The sequence below is a fragment of the Eretmochelys imbricata genome, chromosome 10, assembly GCF_965152235.1.
Source record: "Eretmochelys imbricata isolate rEreImb1 chromosome 10, rEreImb1.hap1, whole genome shotgun sequence".
NCBI classification, from domain to species: domain Eukaryota; kingdom Metazoa; phylum Chordata; order Testudines; family Cheloniidae; genus Eretmochelys; species Eretmochelys imbricata.
This window is the reverse complement of record NC_135581.1, coordinates 51,391,544-51,413,834: the sequence shown is the minus strand read 5'-3', so window position 1 is coordinate 51,413,834 and position 22,291 is coordinate 51,391,544. Positions and strand designations below refer to the sequence as shown.

The 22,291-nt window shown below is 43.5% G+C and overlaps 1 protein-coding gene across 1 annotated transcript in view; it reads right to left on the bottom strand.

The window, feature by feature from the left end:
* Positions 1–492: 492 nt before the first annotated feature.
* Positions 493–22,291, bottom strand: part of DAPK2 (death associated protein kinase 2) — a 75,609-nt gene continuing 53,810 nt past the window's right edge. Inside the window, exons 4-10 of the mRNA XM_077829322.1 lie at positions 17,387–17,525; positions 12,531–12,660; positions 11,106–11,154; positions 10,440–10,466; positions 4,628–4,780; positions 2,243–2,288; positions 493–1,134 (exon numbers count right to left, since the gene is read on the bottom strand). Of these exons, the coding sequence (XP_077685448.1) occupies positions 493–1,134; positions 2,243–2,288; positions 4,628–4,780; positions 10,440–10,466; positions 11,106–11,154; positions 12,531–12,660; positions 17,387–17,525 (1,186 nt within the window). The remainder of the gene's footprint in view (positions 1,135–2,242; positions 2,289–4,627; positions 4,781–10,439; positions 10,467–11,105; positions 11,155–12,530; positions 12,661–17,386; positions 17,526–22,291) is intronic.

The window sequence follows — 22,291 nt, the reverse complement described above, 5'->3', positions numbered from 1 at the left end:
GGGCTGCAATAACCTTCATAAGTGTTTTTAATGATCTGCTGTGCAGAATTATCCCCAGCAAGTCTGCAAGACTATTGCCCTCATCCAAACAAGAATGCTACCAGGTGATTTTATAGACTTCAAAGCATGCTAAAAAAGGAGTGACATAGTTTTTCATTTCAAGTGAATTACCTAATAATCTTCAGGACCTGTATGTTTACGTATTATTAGAACATTAGTACAGAATAACTGCAGGGTTACACATGCCCTAGAACAAAGTGATTTCTAATTCTAAGGGTTCAGAAACTGGGCTGGTCACAACATCAGCACAAAAACCACCTCAGAGTATAAGTTTTTGGTCAATAGTTTGTGCAACATTTCCATATTTCTATTTTAATGCATAGGTGGTGGTTTTGTGCTGAAGTTACACACTGAGATGATTTCTTACAGCTGCACATTGAGACAGACAGACAGCAAGGGGTTCTAATGAAGATTTTTGCCTACTAACCAACATTACTGTCTTGATTCTGCAACATCAAGATTCAAGCCTGCAAGGAATTCCTCACAGCAAGATCTATTTAACAGCTCCATTAGTGATTCATTAATATCTTTGTTGAAAACAGAGCCAAAGTTTCCATTCACACGTGCTTCATTTCCATTCTCCAGCTGAAAACTACTCATTAAATCCTGGATCCATGCGAGTTCCTCAGAAAGTTCCTGACTCAGAGATTCATACTGAGACTTTAGATCAATGTATTTCCCAGTGACACTTGCAAGACTAGAACCTACAGTCTTGATGTCATCCTGAATATGTTTCTTCAGGGATTCAATTTTACGGTGCTCATACTTCAGCTGTGAAAGCTTGTGTCTCACATTTTCATTTTCTTCTTTGTACCAAGCTTCTTTTTCATTATATATGGAAACCAGAGCATCAATGTCCTCCTGCAGGGAATCGTGGGACATAGCCAGAGTGCTGAAACCATGTTCCATCAGAGAAATGTCTTCTACCACCCGGGCAAAGCGCTCAAAGTTGATGTAGGTGTTATTTGGTGGCATACTCGAATGGCACTTGATGGTGTACTCTTTCAGACGTTTTGTCTTCAGCTGACTGTTCTCAGCCTTCTTGTTTTCTTGGACTTTTGTTTCTTCTATCAACTGGTGAGTCTTCAGACAGAAGAACCAGTATTACTGATTGTTTATCAAGATTGAAAGATATTGCACAAATTCAACTCTACACAGCAGACAAGGGATGCAAGACTGCATTTCCACAATGCTGGGGAGAAGCGTCGTTTCCAGTCATTGTTCATGCATTTGATTAAAATAAAAGGGGTAATGTGACAAGCATTGAGCATTCATTCACATGGGACAAGTGTAAATAAATTAAAGGGCCGTGAACTATTTGCATGCTACAGTTTGTGCAGTTAAATTTGCAAAACCATCAACATTTGTGGGGGAAAAATAATCCTGAAAACACTCCACTCAATGTTTTGTACAATACATAACAAAATTAGAACGATCCAGTGTTTAAACATCCACATTTGCCATGCTGAGATTGCTAAATTTATCTTCATTAAGAGATTTATCTACGGAGGCAAGCTTTGCTTAGAACAAAACAACACACACACACACACAAATCCAAATACCAAGCAAATCCAGACAGCTACTAGCTCACTACACCAATGACATTTTGAGGGAGCTGATTTGTTTTCACATTTGGTGTGGTCAGCTCTTAACACCCAAAAGCACTACACGAGAGGTATGGTTTGTGTCCATGCAAACACTGAGTTGAGATGAAAACAATACAAATTGTGTTCTAATACAGAATACTGTATGCCGATTTATTTATAGTCCAGTCACCTCTCCTTTGGCATTTATTGTAATAACAGAAGTCATAATTAAGGCTTGCAGAAATCCAAGATTTTGGAAGGAATTGAAGCAGTTTTTACTACTGTTTGTCTTGCACTCAAGGATCTCAGAGTGTTTAGTAGCCAGTTATTTCTCATAACTTACCTGTGAAGAAGGGGAGTATTCTCCCTGCTTTGCTCATAAGTGAAAGTGAGACATGGAGAGGCTAAGGTTCACTGTCTGGTTCAAACTGATTTCTGAAAGCCGTAACCATGATGAATTCTCTTGCCGTTTAGGCACATAGCCTTTTGTGTGGAAATATAAATTCCCATAAAAATTCTGTACTAGTTTGTCCTGAAGCAAATGTTCACCTGTTACAAAATCACCACCCATATTCTGTCACTATCTTTGGCCTTACCGTTATCCAAGGATGAGTGAGAGCTTCTTGAATTGTGAGCCGTTTCCTGCAATGAAACACAGACTTAAATGGGAGCCAAGCTGCTTACCATACACTTCTTTCAGGGTGTTTATGAACCAACACTTTAATATTGTACTTTGTATCTATAACACTGTCACCAGTAGTGACAGGATTACTTACAGTGAGGTACAACTTTCAGGCAGAAGGGTTCACACACAGTTTTCTGTCTTCAGTGTTAATACAGTGCTATCCCACAGCAGAGCTGTCAGCTCTACTTAATTTTCATTTCCACACAATCAAAATCTCTCCCTCTCTCATTGTTCTGTTAAAAAGAGGTGAAACGCTACTAATGTTTCATGATATGTTCTGTCTTACTAGTCTAAAGTGCCTAATGAGTGAATTCTTCCTGCACACACTTGGTCTGCCTTTTTCTCTATATCAATTGATTTAAGCTTAATGTAATCAAAAACGTCTTTAATGCACGAGCTATTAAGTCACCCCTGGAGCTCTTGCTTCCTGAAAGCAGTATTCCTGGGCGGGATGCTTCAGTACTAAATCAGAAAATCTCCCTTTCTCCTACACCCTAGCAGCACTGCAAACAGTACACTATCACCTTCAGGCAGGATGGACATAAACAGGGTACTGCCTTCACAGCTGGTTATGGCACAGATATCAATATGCCTGATCTGCCATGCTTGAAAGGCACTTGCTAAACCTGTGCAAAACATTCACATCAGGCTCTAACATATCCCAACATATCCTGGGGTCTGAAGTTTGGAGAAATGTTTGCTGATGTGTTTGGACAGATACCCTAGCTGGCATCCTTCTCCCAACAACCCCCATTATTTACCTTCTCCCCCAGATGTCTTTAAAGGGCACCCTAGTGACCTGCCTTCCCACACCTTTCTGCAAGTGGCCCCCACTCTGTTTTCAGGGGACAACCGATGACCACTCCCACTAGTACTAATAGACTCTTCAGAGGGCTCAGCAGCACATAACCCACAAGGATGCCCTTTCCTCCCCCCGCCCACCCCAACATAGTGCAGGAAGTGTGGCAAGATAGTCCTGGTGCATCCAGCTCATTAAAAAACTTCAGAAGCAGAGATCCCTCTCCTATAATCCCTACTGCAGTAGCTAAAGAATCTCTGATTCCCTAATCACCACGAGGTAGGAGAAAAGCCCCATATAGCTGCTAGAGAAGTGCCAGGTGTACCTAGCTGATGCACAAGAGTTAATGGGCCATATTTGACACGAAGACAACTGAAGAGCAAGGAGTTTGCAGCAATAAAGGGTACGAGCTGAGTGCATCTCACTTCCTAGAAGGTTCCTAATGGCTTGGGATGTGGGAGCAATTATCCAACATCCACGACAGACCAGGGATAAGAGTCATCCTGCCTCAAATGATGGACTCTGTTAGGACAGTGAAGAGAAAATGGTGGCCTACAGGTGTGAGTAGATAGGGTGTCCCTCTGGAGGTTTGAGACCAATGAACACAAGCCTCCAAGTGAACACACAGGAGCTAGTTTCCTGACAATCTCTGCAAGCCAATCTGCAGGCTTTAGCATGTGATTAATAGATTCCAAGGCCAGAAGGAACCATTGTGATCATCTAGTCTGACCTCCTGTGTAGCACAGGCTGATAGAACTTCCCCAAAATAATTCCTAGAGCAGATCTCCTAGAAAAACATTCAACTTTGATTTAAAAATGGTCAGTGATGGAGAGTCCACCAGGCCCCTTTTATTCATAGATACTAAGGTCAGAAGGGACCATTATGATCATCTAGTTTGACCTCCTGCACAACGCAGGCCACAGCATTTCACCCACCCACTCCTGTTCCAATGGTTGATTACTCACTATTAAAAATTTATGCCTTACTTCCAGTCTGAATTTGTCCATGCAGAGCAGCTGCTTTTGAAACACTGAATATAAAATCAATGCTCTCTCTCTCTAATTCACACACACACACACACACACACACACACACACACACACACTGACTCACTCACCCAGGACATGTGAATTGAGATGTCATTAGAGGCAATAAAAAAAAACATTTAAAAATTACCAGACACAAGGGCAGCTTCTAAAACCCAATAAACTCCAGTAATTTGCACTTTACAAAAAAAAATAAATAAAAAAAATCCAACCCTACTGGTGAAAGAAAATGCATGCCAAATTTTGGCACATTTGGTGAATTTTGGTATAGGGCATATTTGTAGGTCCTCTGTATATAGAGATTTACAAGGGACTCAGCAATACACTTGTACTTAATGCCTCACTCTGGGACAATGACCAACTCTGTAATGAAACTCTGAACTGCTCAGTGTGCTCATTTTTGCCTGGGTGGCATGAAAGGCAGCCAGCCATTTTTGTACATTCACTTACCGCGTGTCTTTCACCAGGAGTTTCCGGATAAAGTCTTTTGCCAGATCACTGGTGTGACTGAAAAATTCCTCATCAAATTCGTAATTCACGGCTGTGATGTTGGCGAGAGTTTCCTGCTTCGTTTCTCCAAGGAAAGGGGATGCGCCACTGAGCCTGAACAGGCCAGACAGGAAGATCATGTTTTGATTGGGGAAAAATAAAGTTACTTTGACGTGATTCTGAGATTGTGAAATGACAACGATAGAATGTGGGTCTCTCTTTCAGGGCAGCCAAGAAGATTTGGAAATAATAGGCTCAAATCTGCGTCACCATATATATAGCTACAAAACAGACTCACAAAAGCAGCATTAATGTGTTTCCATGTGCGACACCAAAGACCCTATTCTCAGACACCCCCATCCCTGAGACACACACAGGCTATTGCCCCCCAGGGTAAGAATAATCCGCACTGGAGGAGAGGTCCAGTTGCTATGAATGCATCAGGGGTACACACACAGATACTCACAGGCTATGTCAGGGAATGTCCCCCCATAGTTCCCATCAAGGAAGCCCTGTTCAGTAGCCCCTCTGTAGGCTTTTTGGGAAAACTCCTGCCCTGTGCTGTTTTTCCGCCTGCAGTTCACTGGCAAGCATCTATGCACAATGTGCACCTAGAGTTGGGCCCAAGAGGTCCACATAAATAGAGAAAATTAATTGCTCAGATTTTTGTGGCCTTGCCCTGATTTCTGCAGGGTGGGAAGAGGACATGGCATTGATTAAAACTAGTCCGCAGGACAAGCCAGGGGACTTACAGTGCAATAAAATAGAACATGAAGAGCTAATTCTATCAGAGCTCAGCTCCATGCTTAAAACTGCAAAGATACACTGCAGTCATCATCCTCATAAAACACCATTCAGCGATCTTTTAGATGGAAAGGGCTGTGAGCCTGCCTTGCATCTCTCTCAAATATAACTGACATCCTTCATCTGAGACTCATATTTACCTCAATCACACAAAAACCTGGGGTTAAAGCACTTCTATTAGAGTTCCTTTTTTAATACCATGAATGCTGAGTCAAGAGAGTTAGATATCCAGCAAGTGTTCTTTATACTAAGGAAACTGATCTAATCCCATTAAAATAGTACTACTATTCTTGCCTCCCCGTTTGGACTTTGATAGTGGAAGTTCAGGATGCAGTGGGTTCAAAACAGAAATGCAGCAAACCGTTCAGCTCTAGGAGGAGTGACGTTGCTTGTTTAAGTGATTCTGCTCACAATGGGCCTTTATCATCCAACACTGTCACACTAACCAAGGATCTTTTGCATTACACCTTAATAATGGTGATTACGTCTGCTCAGTGAGGATACGAGAAACACGGAGGCACTATGCACAAAAACAGGGAGCTCCGAAATGCTTTCATAGTGTGGACCAAATCTCAACAGAGAAAGTGCCATGTAACAACCCAGAACTGCCACAGCTGCTGACATGGGAAGGTAATATTAGAGCACCGAAGAGCTAAAAATACTTCCCTAAGTATTGCCCTATTTGATTACAGTCAATTGTTCTGACTACTTACGCTCTTCACTCATCCCCCACTTGTCCCTTTGTTCCATTTCAGTCAGCTAGAAACAAGGAGGACAGCAGGCAACACGTGAAAAGCCAGCTCTTTGTGGCCCACCAGTGGTTACAAAACAGAGCTGGGGAATCCCTGCCATAATGTCTTTGGCCATATTTTTTCCCTTTCCTCAAAATCATACTGTGGGGCACTTGGCTTCTCTCCTCCCATCCACTGTCCCCTCAATTTGTGTGTCGTATTGGTCCTTTGTGACTTTGGGCAAGTCACTTCACCTCTCCATGTCTCAGTTTGTACATACGTAGAATGGAGATGATTCTCTCCCAACTTTAAATCACTAAATGATCCTTGAAAGGCACTGTATAAATGCTGCTTTAGGACCTTGGCTCTATGAGAGTAATCATGAGGATGTAGAGAAACTGGAAAGGATCCAGAGGCAAGCAACAAAGGTGATCAAGTTGGTGGAATGCAAGCCTTATGAGCAGAGGCTGAAGGAACTGGGTATGTTTAGTTTGGAATAGAGGTGATTAAGGGGGGGCATAATAGTGGTCTTCAAATACTTGAAAGGCTGCCATAAAAAAGATGGAGAAAAGTCGTTCTCTCTTGCCCCAGAGGGCAGGACAAGAGGCAATGGGTTCAAACTACAGCATAGCAGATTTAGATTGAATCTCAGGAAAAACTTTCTACTTGTAAGAAGAGTAGGACAATGGAACTGCCTAGGGAAGTCATGGAAGCTCCTCACTGGAGGTTTTCAAAAAGAGACAGGATTGCCATCTGTCCTGGACGGTCTTTAGACACAAGAAATCCTGCATCTTGGCAAGGGGTTAGACTAGATGATCCTAGTGATCCCTTCTAACCTTATGGTTCTATGATTCTATGTCTCCATCAAGAGGCTGGCCCCAGTGATGATAACAGCTTACTACTTAGAACTAAATTAATTATTCCTTTAGCTCTGATGGTAGGGGCTCGTGCTCCTGGGGCTGAAAGATCTGGGTTTGACCCCTGCAGTGACCTTGGTGTCCATAAGAACGTGGTCATGTGTGTTACAGTAGGTGATGGTATATATACACTCAGTGTTCGTTAAGCATTTTGGGACTCCTTACAATGAGAGGCACCGTACGGTATCAACGGAAGTTAGTATCAATAAAATTAAGAAACAACTCTAGAAAAATACAAAATGGGTTTAAAAGTATTATAGTGTGTGCAGGGTCATACCCCACCCATTCAAGGGCTCACACAATCGTCTCCATCCCTTTTTACAGAGGGCTACTGTTTTTATGCTTGTTTACTATGTTAACCATTGCTACTTGTATTAGCCATTCTGGAAGCTACTGTTAGGGTGGGGAGAATATATATTCACAAGAACCGGGTAAGATTTTTTTGATTTGTAAATGCTGTCAAAGGATTTATGTCAGGTTAACTGTGCCACTAAGGATGTGGATTTTTCACACACCTGACCAATGTAGTTAAACTGACTGACTTGTCTAGTGTAGACCAGGCCTGAGAGAGCAAGATATGGATGTCACCTAGCTGTCTGCGCCTTAGTCTCCATATCCAAATACCAGGACACTGACACCTAGCAACCGAAAGCCCAGAGGGAGACAGACATCCCTACCTCTCAGCAGGGAAACTGAGCAACATACCCCTGCTCGAGAACAAAGGACTGGGGAATAGTATTCCCCCTAATTTTTTACGTCCATGTGCGGAATGAATTTTGTTATGTGCACCAATATGGAGGTGTTGTGAGACACATCACCTTCCTATTGGTGCACATAATAAAATTCATGTAGTGGGGGTTTGGAGTGTGGGAGGGGGCTCAGGGCTGGGACAGAGGGTTGGGGGGTATGTGGGCTCTGGAGTGGGGCCAGGGATGAGGGGCTTGGGGTGCAGGCTGTCCCCAGTCTGCAATGGGGAGAGAGGACTTCCCCCGCCCTCTCTTGCTTCAGCAGCTCGGGGCCAGGGGAGCGGAGCCTCTCCCTGGCTGTGGCAGCTCCAGTGGGGCTGGGCTGGGCTGGGCCAGGCCGAGGGCGGGGCACCTCTCCCCACTGCAGCAGGTCCGTGCTTTGGCTGGTGGGCAGGGGCACCTCTCCCTGCCATGGCAGGTCTGCGCTGGGGCCGGTGGAGAGGGGCACTTCTCCCCGCCGCAGCCCTGAGCCCCTGCATGAGGCTTAATAGGCAGCTGCATGGCTGCACAGCTTAAACGGAACTTAGCTGGGGAGGTATGAGGTGTGCGTTGGGGGGGTAAAAGTTGGCTGCTGGAAGGAGTCAGGGTTCTCACCTGGTATCTGACCAAAGAGACAGACAGACACCTTGAACAATGGAGTTCACTAGAGCTCAGCTAGGCTCTGGGCTGACCAGAATGGTCTTGTTTTAAGTACTCTATGCTACTCTTTAAGTACCATTCTGTATGTTAACCTAAGGACTTCCTATGCTATGTTCCAGTTGACTAATAAACCCTACTGTTTTGACAACACTGTTTGAATGTCTCTACAGAGGCTAGCGGACATATATTGATCCCTGGAGAACGTACAAGTCTCTACCAGGAATCTATCTTGGTTGGACTCACAGAGCAGAGCTCATGGTATGAAGCAGGAGTGCTGCAGGCCCAGAGATCCAGTCTAAGGAGGTGGAGAAGCCATCTGATTTACTCTGGAGGAAGAGGGAGACCCCTAGCAGGTCTGGCACACTGAAGGGGTTCCTCCTAGAGCAGTGGTTCTCAACTTGCGGCCCAATCAGCGCATGGGGCGGCCCATGTAACATCCTCATGGCCATAGTTAGTATTGATGTGGCCCACAATGGTAAATAGGGGGAAAACCACTGTCCTAGAGACTGTTCCAAAGTTGGGGGTATAGCACTAATGCTGTGGATCCATGACACACCCCAAATATACTGCGATACAACAGAGCCCGGATTAGTAGTAATCTAAAGGGATACATTGTTTGCATTTCTCTTTTTTTTTCCAATGGAGATTTTAGATATAAGTAGAGATGGGTCAGAGAAAACTCCTGTTCTGAACCACCTCCAAGTTTGGGGAAATTTGGATCTGGAATTCATGGGGCAAGCCCATCTCTGAATACAAACTTATTGTTGCAGAAGGTTTCTAGGTCATTTCGACCCGATGGAGCAATGCAAAAGCAAAATCAATGCTTCTATCTCTCTACAGAGCAAAGGTATATAAGTAGAAAAGAATTGTCCTATTGGAACAGAGTACTGCTCCACTCCCTCTATTATCCTGCCTCCAGCAAAGGCCTGTGTATGCGACACTTCAGAGGAAGGTGAAGGCCTCTCAGAACACCTGACTATCTGTGCATTACTGTCATCACAGGGTAAGCATTCTAACCTGTTTCTTCTCAACATCCCGTCTCCCTTCCCATTAATCTATAAACAGATGTAAATAGCAATTTATGAAGACATTGATGTCCTATCACGTTCAGATGTATCAGCTGATGACATGAGGAATGCAAATAAAGACAATTTTAGAATTGCTCTTTAGCTGCTGGTGGGCTACCTAATGTGTCTCGGACTGTATCCATGTGCCCCTTACTGTACCCCAGGGCATAAGGGACTTCACAGCATCCCGGCTATGTTGTCAGCTTACAGCCCTTTTATAGCGGGCGGGGTCGAAGCTCAGGGAACAAACCAAAAGCTTTCAGCATGGCCTGTGGGTGTGTTTAATTCTGCTCCACTTGCTCTGCCCACCAGAAAGAGATTCCTCTTTTAAGTGTCTCTATCTTTGTTGGGCCTGATGCTGCAAAGATTGCTAATGCAAAATTCCCAACGAGGCCAATGGGAGCTCTCGGTAACGGCTGCAGCATGTAGCCCATTGAGCCCACCCAGAAGAACCCCAGGGCTAGAGAGGCTGAGATTTAAGTGGGATTTTCAAAAGTGCTCAGTATTAGCCTAACTCTGTTCCCATTGAAGCTGATGGGTGTTTGACATCAATGGCAGTAGCGGTCGGCCAACACTTGGTGACCACTTTTGAAAATCCCACCCCCAAAAACATGAGGCACAGGTGCTTCTGGTCCTATGTAGAGGCATTTGCTGGTCATTGGTCCTATCGCCTCTCTTTTAGTTTCACTTAATTTTCTTTGCTTTCTCTATTTTAAAAGGCCTCTAGAGATCACTTGTCCATCAGTCCCTTGCCCCATTCCTGCTGTGCAGCTCCTTCCCTAAGGGACTGATGAGAAGAGCTGCTTTTCACTAGCTTCCTACAACTTTTACAGCTGTTCCCATACAAGTGGATCAAATTCTGTACTTACAGTATGTAGGTGATGACTCCTATGCTCCTAGAAAACAAAAAGAGCAATTGATTGTAGGTTTTATACATGTGTGACATGAGTCAATTATAGCTGCTAGATTGGCAGATGAACTATGATATTAGCAGTCAGACAAAACCTATGTAAAAGTCAGTGCTTCATAAAAAGGAACATGAATTTTGGATACAGGCTCAAATGATGTGGATATCTGGGCTTTCTTTATATGGATTTCTTAAGTCATGTTGGTTCATGGTAGCTAATTAGCTATGGTACATGTCAGAAGCATGGAGGAATATCCGCACGGATGTTTTAGCCACTATGACCATTTTGGGCAGAATAGCTTGGTGTCGAAGCTTTCTCTATTCACAGCACTTTTATAAACAAAGCTATCACAAGGCATTGCAGGGACAATGGTGCCTTTCAAGAGGCTCTCTCCAAAAGGTGACAGCTAGTGGCAAATTGTTAACTCCTATTTTATATAATTCAATTTTTTTTATATCATGAGTAGAAGTTTACTATAAACAGCAGGTAAAAATGGAAGGATTGAATGAACAGCTATTTACTGTATGTCAGCATTGTCTGATATGTAGAGAATGGATTTTACACAGAGCACCCTTAAGAAACTAGCAGTATAACATCTTGGAAGAAAAGTTAATGCCGAGAACTTACCACATATCTGCAGCTAGCCCAAGTGGTTCATAGTTCACTATTTCTGGAGCTGTAAGAAGCATTTATTCAAACATCAGCAACAGATTGAGTAATTAATTTTAGCAACATGAATTGTATGTGTAGGTCAAGAATTATATCAGTCCTTGGTAAAAAGCATGCCAGTAGTTATATGAGGTCATTTCTGTTTAAAGTTCTACAGTGGTGTGCACATGTGGCAGTAGGAATTTAATCTCCCAAACAGAGGGAGAGCTAATTTAGAGTCAATTGAGCATGAAAAGGGATCAAAGAATAAAGAACAGGAAGACATTACAATCCATCTACAGTACTAATTATACCTTCAACAACAAATTACTTCATGTAACAGCATCCCTAAGCAGATGGATCTAAGCATTTTCTCCCCAATTATTTCAGAATGGCAATAAACTGATGCCATTAATGCCCGGTCTTTACTTAGTAATTGGCCAGTCAGGGACTGCTCTAGCGCAACTTGCCCAAGGTTTCTTTCCAGCCAACACACCATTCATTACTATTGTTGTCAGCTGTTACTGTAACTTCATTGTAGCATCTGTAGAAGAAACACCTTGTGGATGAAAAATATCCATGTAGAGGACTGAACAAAGGAAGTGATAAACGGCAGTGTATCGAGGTGTGAAGAGGTGTCTAGAACAGGGCAGCAGGGATCAGTGTTTATTTAACAGCTTCATTTATTATCCAGAAGAGGAAGTAAATTAAACCGAATAGATCTCTGATTGGCAGATGTAAAAACCAGTAAGGACCAAGAGATAATACAAGCAAACCTAGAGGTTAGAAACATGATCAGGAAGTCACAACATGACAGTCATCCTGGAGTAACAAAAGGAAGGGAGCTATAATCCAAACAAAAGGAGTACTTGTGGCACCTTAGAGACTCTGGTTAGTCTCTAAGGTGCCACAAGTACTCCTTTTTTTTGTGAATACAGACTAACACGGCTGTTACTCTGAAACCTGTCATAATCCAAACAGGTTCAGTGGGAGGGAGTTATACTTAGAAAGCAGTAACATCAACAGAGACCTATATTACTCCATTTTACAGATGCAGAGTGGCTCTGACTTGCCACAGGGAGAATAAGTAACAGAAATGGGATTAGTGCGTGCGGGGGGGGGGGGGTGTCCAAAATTTCAACCCTGTATTTATTTCTCTAGCTCATTAATTAGATAGCACCCTGATCTCTTCAGCTCGACACCTACAGTTTACAGAAGGCACCTTTTGGCTGCTCCACTGAGAAGATTCAAGCATGCCCTCTAGATGCAGTGCACCCAAATGGGGTGGCAATTTTAGGGGACTGAAAATGCAGAGGTGTTGCTGGCTTCTCCCTGAATTCAGAAAGGTGTTGCTGGCTTCTCCAGTGAAAAGCTGCAACACAAAGGAATTGCTTGAACACTCACCTACAAACTCGGGTGTCCCAAAAATATTCTTAAATTCAACTCCATCTTCTATTTCATGGGCTAGGCCGAAGTCAATGACTTTTATGTGTGGAATAGGAATATTCTTGTCTAGAAGCATAATGTTTTCGGGCTAAAAATAATGAAACAAAGATTAGTTATATTATTTGTGAGGAAGCTAACAGATCAAGAGCCTAAGCAGTATCCTTTGAGTCACCTTTTCATGCTTGTACATGTTTGCAATACTGCAGAACAGGTAAAAACCACAAACTTACTCCCGGCAATGCAGACTTCATTGTTTTGATAAACTGAACATATTTATGTAATGTGACATTCATTGTCAAATCATACTTGACAGCAGCAAAATTAATACTCCTCAGTGTCTGAAGCCTCCCTCTCAAAAGCAATACTGTAATTCACTTCACTTATTGCCTTTATTCTTTTCTGTCACAAAAGCTGCAGCATGTCCTGCTTCCTAATAAGTCAGGACCTTCCTTGTTCTCTTCACCAGTTGCTTTCTCTCTCTGCCTGCCTATGTTTATTTTGTTAATTATAGTTGTTGTGGCAGGATGAAGATAAAATACACCTGGTTTCCAGGGAAATGATGACACACCAGAGTTATTCACATAACTGTAAATAATTGCTTGGCTCAACTAGATGAGTTACGAGATATGTTATGAGACTGACATGCTGAGCATGGTGGTACAACACAGAGGGTGAGCTTACCATGGCCTGGTCCCTTCCACCGCAATGGGGTATGTTCAGATCCTGGGATGAGGATCTGAATGTCTCTGAAATTAGAAGGGGCTAGGATTGGAGATTCTGGCCCACCTCTAGTAACAAGCTATTCTAAGAACACATGGAGAATTTCTGACTGTTATGCAACCAAAAGCACCAGGCCAAACCTGATAGAATTGTGAAAAGAGAACCATTAGCATCCCTAAGCAGCAGGTTCGACTCCATACTCTGTGCTGTATCTATTAATTATTTTTCCACTAACTTTCTTAGCCCCTGTCATTCCTCCTTTATTTTATAGTTTTTAGAGCAACATGGCTAGCACAGCTCTGACGAAGAGCTCCAATGCTATTCAATTTTCATTTTTTAATCATAGCCTGGAAGCAATAGTCAGAAAGTTTGATTCCCTGTTGGCAGCTGCCTGACCATTTCAGAACTAATTCTCATGTGCAAGGAGCTACTGCTAACACACACGCTCACTCTGCATTACACTTGCAGACAGGCTACATGAATAATTTATTTTCACAGCCACTGGACTAAGGTGATTTTGGCTCCAGGCTAACTATGCTGGTTTTCGTCTGAAGATTCAGTGCACTTAGCTGCCAGCAGTGTATGTTGCTGAGGTGATGCAGGCCTGTTTAGAACAGACTTATGCTAGAGGCTGTACAGCATGAAACAAGAAGTTATTCAACAGTCATCTCTATTCATCGCCTCTGCATCTTGGTGCAGATCCTCACCTGACGTACATAGGTACAGTTCTGCTGCAATCAATGATGCTGTGCCCATTTACACCAGAGAGAGCTGATCCCTGGTGTTCTCAGGCCTGCATCTGGGTTTCAGCAAGTGACAAGGTGCAGACTATACCAGCTGGAAGTAGGTCATGAGAACAGACTAGCAGGAAAGGGGGAGCTATCGGAAAAGTGGTTGCCTGGCTAATATCATAGGAATAAAACACAAATCCGTATTTCACTTCTCTCTAGTCACATAACTGGATACATGTACATGTCTGCCTTGTTCACAGTATAATTAACATTTTCATTATGTCACAATTCTCTACCCACCATCTAATCCTTTTTACTGCTGCAAAACATCCCCCAATATGTCCTGCTACCCCACTGATTTCAGCAGAACATTAGCAGAGGCCTGACAGTGCAATTATTATTGATATTGCACCAAGCTCTTCAGGGCAGGGTCTAGTTCTATTGTGGGTCTTTGTACAGTGCCAAGCCTACCATCAGTGCTTGTAAGAAATTAGCAAGAAATGGTTATATATTTATTTAAGCTTCCTTTGCCCCCAGAATCTCTGTGGAGAGTGCTAGGGTTTATGGGCCACTTGGGAGAAAGAAATTTTCAGTTGTTATAATGGCTATAAAATATTTTAAATGTAATTTCCCTCTTTTACATCCCCCTCCCTCCTTTGGTGTATTGTCCATCTCCAGCAGTTCAGTGGCACTGGGTTTTGAGTTTTGTTTGTTTGTTTCGCTTCAACAGCCTTTGTTTTTGCAGACACTTCCACAGTCAAATCTCCGCAAGGCCACTAAAAACAAACAAACAAGCAAGCCTCCCCCCAAAAAACCCATTTCAAACTAGTTCCCATTATATGTTCCCCAAACTTCTGTTTTTTTATGGCAAGACTGAAGAGATTGATAAGAGTGACAAGATAATTATGGATCTCCATTTCCCTAGTTGGATTATTGCTTAAAAATAAATGCCTAGCTTAATGCTGCAGAAGCTCTAAAAATAGTCCTATAAAAGTCAGATGAGTGATATCTTGAATCCTGCTTTAAATCGCTTGTGAGTGATTTATTTACTGTATTTATGAAATGATATCTCTTCTGCCCCACGTGCACATTTCTTTTTGCTCTTTTTCCAACATCATTATTGACCACTGAACTTTATTGACATGGGACGTGGATTTCAGTAGCCAGAACTCACCCTGGGAAAAGTTTTATTCATGTTCACATAATTATATTCCATCACTGAATGGTATCATATTTTTCAAATGCACAGTGTAAACCTTTGTTCTTGGGCTACGTGGCTTCAGGGTAACCCCAACATACTCACACCCATAAACAAACATATGGACAGAAGTTTGATGAAGTGTACTATATTGCTGGGATATATGCAATTGCAACAAGAAGAATATATATTCAAGAGAAGAACTTGGGCATACATCTGCCCATGTAATACTCATCACTGCAGTATCTAGGCATCACAGAATTCTAGAACCAAAATTATGGTGAACAGCATGTGATCTACTCTAGGCCCCCCGCTCCCATTTTAAAGTTCCTCATATCTCCTCTACCTTCCACCTTGCTCTGAGGAAGGATGGAGCCATGTTTTGTACATAGTCCTGAAAATGGCAACATTTGTGGAAGCAAATTCCATAGCTGCAGGCCTGCTGCTGAGAATGCTCAGTTTCCCAGCCTCAAGTTTCATCCTTGTGGGTGACAGAATCCTAGTTCCAGAGGCACATTGTTGCCGAGGCAGATCACAGTCATGGACAGAGACAGAGTCTCCCAGGAAGTCTGGGCCAGTTCCATGAAATGCTCTGAAGGACTAAAACTATAAATTCACCTGCTAGTACATGGGGAACACTGGGGTGATGTGCTCTCAGTGACCTGGATGGCTAAGCAGGCCAGCAGCCATATTCTGAACCAACTGATACTTGGTGTTGGAATGACAGTGCCAACTAAACCAGTGATTCTCAACCAGAGGTATGTGTACACCGGAGGGTACAGAGAAGTCTTCCAGGGGGTACATCAACTCTTCTAGATATTTGCCTAGTTTTACAACAAGCTACATAAAAAGCACTAGCGAAGTCAGTACAAACTAAAATTTCATACAGACAAGGACTTGTTTATACTGATCTATATACTATACGCTGAAATGTAAGTACAATATTTGTATTCCAATTGATTTATTTTATAATTATATGGTAAAAATCAGTAAGTAAACAATTTTTCAGTACCAGTGTGCTGTGACACTTTTGTGACACTATTTTTATGTCTGATTTTGTAAGCAAGTATGTTTTAAGTGAGGTGTAGCTTGGGGTACACAAGACAAATCAGACACCTGAAAGGGGTACAGTAGTCTGGAAAGGTTGAGAGCCACTGAACTAATCTACCTCTTATTTCCTGGTCAAACATACATTGCCGAAGCTGTTTGAACTCTGTAGTTTCAGAATAATGTTCCTCATTCCTCATAGAATTCTAAACACACTCACTGTTGTAGTTTGTGCTATGTTTGGTAAAGAAATGAACTGGACAGGACTGGAAGCAGCATGTAGCACTCACAACGCACATACTATAACTTGAACCCAGATCGAGTGGGTCTCTACATAGGAAATGCTTGCCAGAAGTGGGAATATGGATTAAGTCTAATATTTACAAGGCAAATGTTATATTGACTGTTATTAATATTTAAAAGTTCACTTAGACTAATTTGCTTTGATGGAGTTAGGATTCCAAAGGTAAATTACTTAGAAAAGGACTCATGATGGTTACTAGTTTGTGAGTTCTCTGGGGCAGGTACTGTACATCTTCCAGTATGTTTGTAAAAGCATCCACCACGTTTTGGGTGCTATTATATAAACAATAAATAACAGTAGCATTAATTAAAATATCTGACACCCACAAGATGAAGGCTTCTTTGATTTCTCATTCTCATCACTAAAAAGAAATACAAGGCTGGACATTAGGAAAAACTTCCTAACGGTCAGGGTAGTTAAGCACTGGAATAAATTGCCCAGGGAGGTTGTAGAATCTCCATCATTGGAGATTTTTAAGAGCAGGTTAGACAAACACCTGTCAGGGATGGTCTAGATAATTCTTAGTTCTGCCTTGAGTGTAGGGGATTGGACTACATGACCTCTTGAGGTCCCTTCCAGACCTACAATTGTATGGTTCTAAAATCTTGGGAAATACCATTTCTGCTTTCCACTGAGTGCTGTCATGTCCATCCATCACAGGAAGCCTCAGTCCAAAAAGCTAAGCATTCTACGCTTCCACCTTCTCTATTATCAAACATATTTTATATACCATCACATTTAAATGTATCACATATGCTGCATTATAGAATATATGCTATAATTATTTCTTTTAACTAGGTCAATGTTTTTTTACCTTTAAATCAAAATGAGCAATTTTCTTGGCATGGAGGTAGTTTACACCATCTAAAATCTCCTTAATGAATCTGGTTGCTTCCTCCTCACTCAGAGACTCTTTCTGTGCCAGAAAGTCAAAAAGTTCTCCTCCAGACACTCTGCAAGACATACAGGGAAGCCTTGGGTTAGCTACAGCAGGGTAAGGCACACAAACATCAATATAGTTAAAATGGCAAACAAACAAAATGCCACTCAGAACAAGCCCACTCTGAAGTGTGAGCCAGGATATGAGAGTTCTAGTCCCAGTTCCGCCACAGACTTCCTCTGGGATACTGAACAAGTCACAACCTCCTTAAGTCCTACGGTAAACTGGGGATAATAATCCCCTATCTTCCAGGTGCTTAAAGGCTTAATTCATTAACGTTTGTAAAGCACTTTGAGTCTCACCTAAAGAGTCCTACAAAAATGCACAGCATTATTAACACATATATATGTGTACATACGTACACTATAGCACTGTTAACAAGTGACTTTTTTACTGTCCATTTTAATAGGGATGGAGGAAATAGAACAAACTAATATTGTTGTCTTGATGAAAAACCATTTTCCTTATCTTTCACCATCAGTAGTATGATGCAATGAGATCTGCCAACAGAATCTGCTTCCTATCCCAGGACATAGATAAAGACCTATTAGTGCTCTTATGAGAATGCTTGTTTGACATGTACCTGACAGAGAAACCTTTATTTTGTGCCAGATTTTAAATAAGCAAATTAACTAAGCCTGGAAGATACTGTAAGCTGTTTCCCCCAAACAAGGAAATGTGAAAATAACAATCTACTTACAATTATGACCTTTCAGACCAATAGTAAAAAAATATTTACCCCAGACAAGAATTCTGCGGCCATTTTTGTTTTCTTATATTATAAGCCTCGGGACTGTTTTCTATATTGCAACATGGCAGAAGATCAACATAATGACTTAGCCAACATCTCTAGTGCTATTATTTTACAGGTCTGATATTTATACTATGATATTCCTCTTTCAGCTCATCACTTGTAGTACACAGCACGAATACTGAGTGCCTTTGGGCCTGCCTGATCCTGTCATTACTCACTCAAGGCCTCCTACTGAGAACCCAGCACTGAGCAAAGATTTCAGGATCCAGCAGTTACTATGGAAAATAAGCCACTGGCATCACTGATCAAACAACATATCACTAAAAGAACCAAGGGCTGGAGGCCTCAGATGCTTGAAGCTAAATATGCTGGAGCAGCAGCACAGAAGTAGCTTGATTGCAATATGATTTTTATAGCTGTTCCTGCCTACTGCTGATTTGTTTAGCAGCAGGGTCATATGCAATCACCTGTCTGAGCTCAGGTTTCAGAGTAGCAGCCGTGTTAGTCTGTATCCGCAAAAAGAAAAGAAGTACTTGTGGCACCTTAGAGACTAACAAATAAGCTTATGCTCAAATAAATTTGTTAGTCTCTAAGGTGCCACAAGTACTCCTTTTCTTTTTGTCTGAGCTCAGGTTCCTATGCAGTATTTTTTGTGATGTGACTATGACTCCCATTCCACCCTCTTCCAAACAAGCAAGTGATTTTCTGGGCACGGCTATAAAAGCTGCCCCAGAAAGTCAAGTGCAAACAAGAACTCGATGAAAGCACTGTTAAAATACACAACAGAGAACTGGGTGTGAGCTCATTTCTTAGCCTGTGCGGTTGCTGTGGGCAATGAAGTGTATTCAGCTCTTCCAAAGCCAATGACCAGAGCCATCCCTGGGGTACGGCGAATCAGGGTGACTGCCCCGGGCCCCATGCTTTGGGGGGCCCTGCAAGCGGGGAGGTGAGGTGGGAGGCGGGTAGGCCAGCGGGGTGAGGAGACGAGCAGGAAGGTGAGTGGCAGGTGGGGGGGAGGGGGGGTCGAGGAGGAGCCTCCCCTACCAGAACCTCCCACTCCCCGCAGTGCTTCCTGCCTGCCAGCGGGCCCCATCAATCAGCACCTCCCGCTTCCTCCCAGCACCTACCGCGGATCAGATGTTTCACAGCATCAGGAGGTGCTGGGGATGAGGGCGGAGGAGTGAGGGCACAGCACGCTTGGGGGAAGGGGCAGAACTGGGCAGGGAAGAATCATAGAATCATAGAATATCAGAGTTGGAAGGGACCTCTGGAGGTCATCTAGTCCAACCCCCTGCCCAGAGCAAGACCAATCCCAACTAAATCATCCCAGCCAGGGCTTTGTCAAGCCTGACCTTAAAAACTTCTAAGGAAGGGGATTCCACCACCTCCCTAGGTAACGCATTCCAGTGTTTCACCACCCTCCTAGTGAAAAAGTTTTTCCTAATAGCCAACCTAAATCTCCCCCACTGCAACTTGAGACCATTACTCCTTGTCCTGTCATCTGCTATCACTGAGAAGAGTCTAGATCCATCCTCTTTGGATCCACCTTTCAGGTAGTTAAAAGCAGCTATCAAATCCCCCCTCATTCTTCTCTTCCGTAGACTAAACAATCCCAGTTCCCTCAGCCTCTCCTCATAAGTCATGTGTTCCAGACCCCTAATCATTTTTGTTGCCCTTCACTGGATTCTCTCCAGTTTCTCCACAGCCCTCTTGTAGTGTGGGGCCCAAAACTGGACACAGTACTCCAGATGAGGCCTCACCAATGTCGAATAGAGAGGAACGATCACGTCCCTCGATCTGCTGGCAATGCCCCTACTTATACACCCCAAAATGCCATTGGCTTTCTTGGCAACAAGGGCACACTGTTGACTCATATCCAGCTTCTCGTCCACTGTCACCTCTAGGTCCTTCTCTGCAGAACTGCTGCCTAGCCATTCAGTCCCTAGTCTGTAGCAGTGCATTGGATTCATCTGTCCTAAGTGCAGGACTCTGCACTTGTCCTTGTTGAACCTCATCAGATTTCTTTTGGCCCAATCCTCCAATTTGTCTAGAGGCAGGGTGGGGGCAGAATGTGAAGAGGCGGGTGGAGGGGGGGTTGGGACCTTGGGGGAAGGGGTGGAGTTGGGGTGGTGCCTGGGCAGAGCAGGGGAGGGGGGAGCACCACCCAGCAGATATGCGCCGAGTTTCTAATGTCCCAGGCCCTGCACCCTCCTACGGATGGCCCTGCCAATGACTTACAAATGTTAACTGGCGCTGAGCAGGGATGATTATCAGTTGTATTTCAGAGCTTCCTCATGGTCGGAATCATAAGCAGTAGGACGCACGACATGGAGCATACTGATCTGGGAAGGAGTCGCGCAAAACTTTTGCTTTTATGAATAAATTGCTGGCAAACAAAAATTAACTTCATATGACCCAGGAGTCTGATACAACTATGGTTTCAATAGCTGCATTTGCTCCTTCTTCCTACTAGTCTCAATCTCCTCACCATACAGTCTTTTCTCATTTGATCTTCTGTCTTCCTTTTAGGTGATGTTTAACAAAGCCAACCTAAGCACTGACACCATGCCAGGTAGGTTTTCCTTCTACATTGAACATTTCAGGAGCAGGGGAACATTGGCAAGTAGTAGCAGATTTTAGGGCCTTGTAGATCAGTTTAGAGGGGCCTGGAATAGATCTGCATAGATGGTGGGAGGAGAAAGGAATGTCACATATTTTCTTAGAGCAATTTGTTTGTTTACCAAATGTACACAAGTCCCATTTCCTTGAACAGAGACAAACTGCACACAGGCAATGCCCTGTGGCAGGCACCACTGCCCTGTCACCAGGAAGTAGCTGTTTTGGGCCTCTGTCGTGAACTCTCCTGGAATTTGACAGTCTGAACACACATTCTTCCTATGGGCTTTTCTTCCGTGAAACCTGCTAGTCCACTCAGCAAGGACTTGGCCTGGAAAAGTGAGCGTGGGCATCAGTCCACCTCTGGTGCAGCTGCTTTGTAACAGGGTGCCCTCGCCTCTTGTGAGTGCCCCCTTGGCCGAGTGCATGCCTGCACTCTCTCTCTCTCTCTCTCTGACTGTCCCTCCTCTGGGACAGAGCAGCGCCCCAGGGCTCCCTTTCTGGAAACAATGTCTTCACCCTCTTGGGGCTTCCTGGCTCCAGTCCTCCAGTCGGGCCACTATAGTTCAATCCCCCCCTCTGGGGTGTCTCACTGTTCAGGCCAGTGGCTAATAGGGGTTGGGGGGGAACCCAGGTCCACCCACTTCTCTGGGTCCCAATCCAGGGACCCTGTAGATAGTAGCGGTCTGCTGTGTCCCTTTATCTAAGTCACGCTGCCGCTCTAATTCCCTGGGCCACTTCCCCGTGGCCCTGTGCCATCTACAGCTTTACCTCAGGGCCTTGTCCTGATGGAGTCCCTGCAACCATCTCAGGGCTCCTTCTCACTCTCCCTGGCTTCCGACAGGACTACCTCACGACACTACTGTGTCCCACACAGCCACTCTAGGAAGCTTAGAGGACCCTCTCCACTGCCCACTTTTGGGGGCAGGGTGTGGCAGGACCACGAGGCCTCCAGCAGTGAGCCTCAGAGGGTCTGGTATACCCCATCACAATAATACAAAAAAATCTCAGAAAAGGGTTGACTGCCTACACAGGATACTTTATTCCGCATGATCTCCCCACTAGCTCTCACTGCACCCATCCTGAATGTTTATGCATCAGTGACTTAGAACACGCACGACATTAGCACCGTCTGCACTAACAGGAATGTCAGTAATATCACGATCCATTAACAGAATCTTGGTTGACGCTGAAGAAACTGCCAAGCTTTTGAGAATGGGAACTGTAGATGTATGCTGAAATAATTCCTCTTTTCTGGATTTTCCTTTTTCATTGTAATTTACACTGAGCTTGGTACAGACTGTGACTTTAGGGAATTAGACTGTGGAGAGAAAATTTCTGAGGTAGAGCATACAAAGGCAAAACAAACATTTAACGGAAGATTTGTGAGGTAGTGAAAACTAAAACCC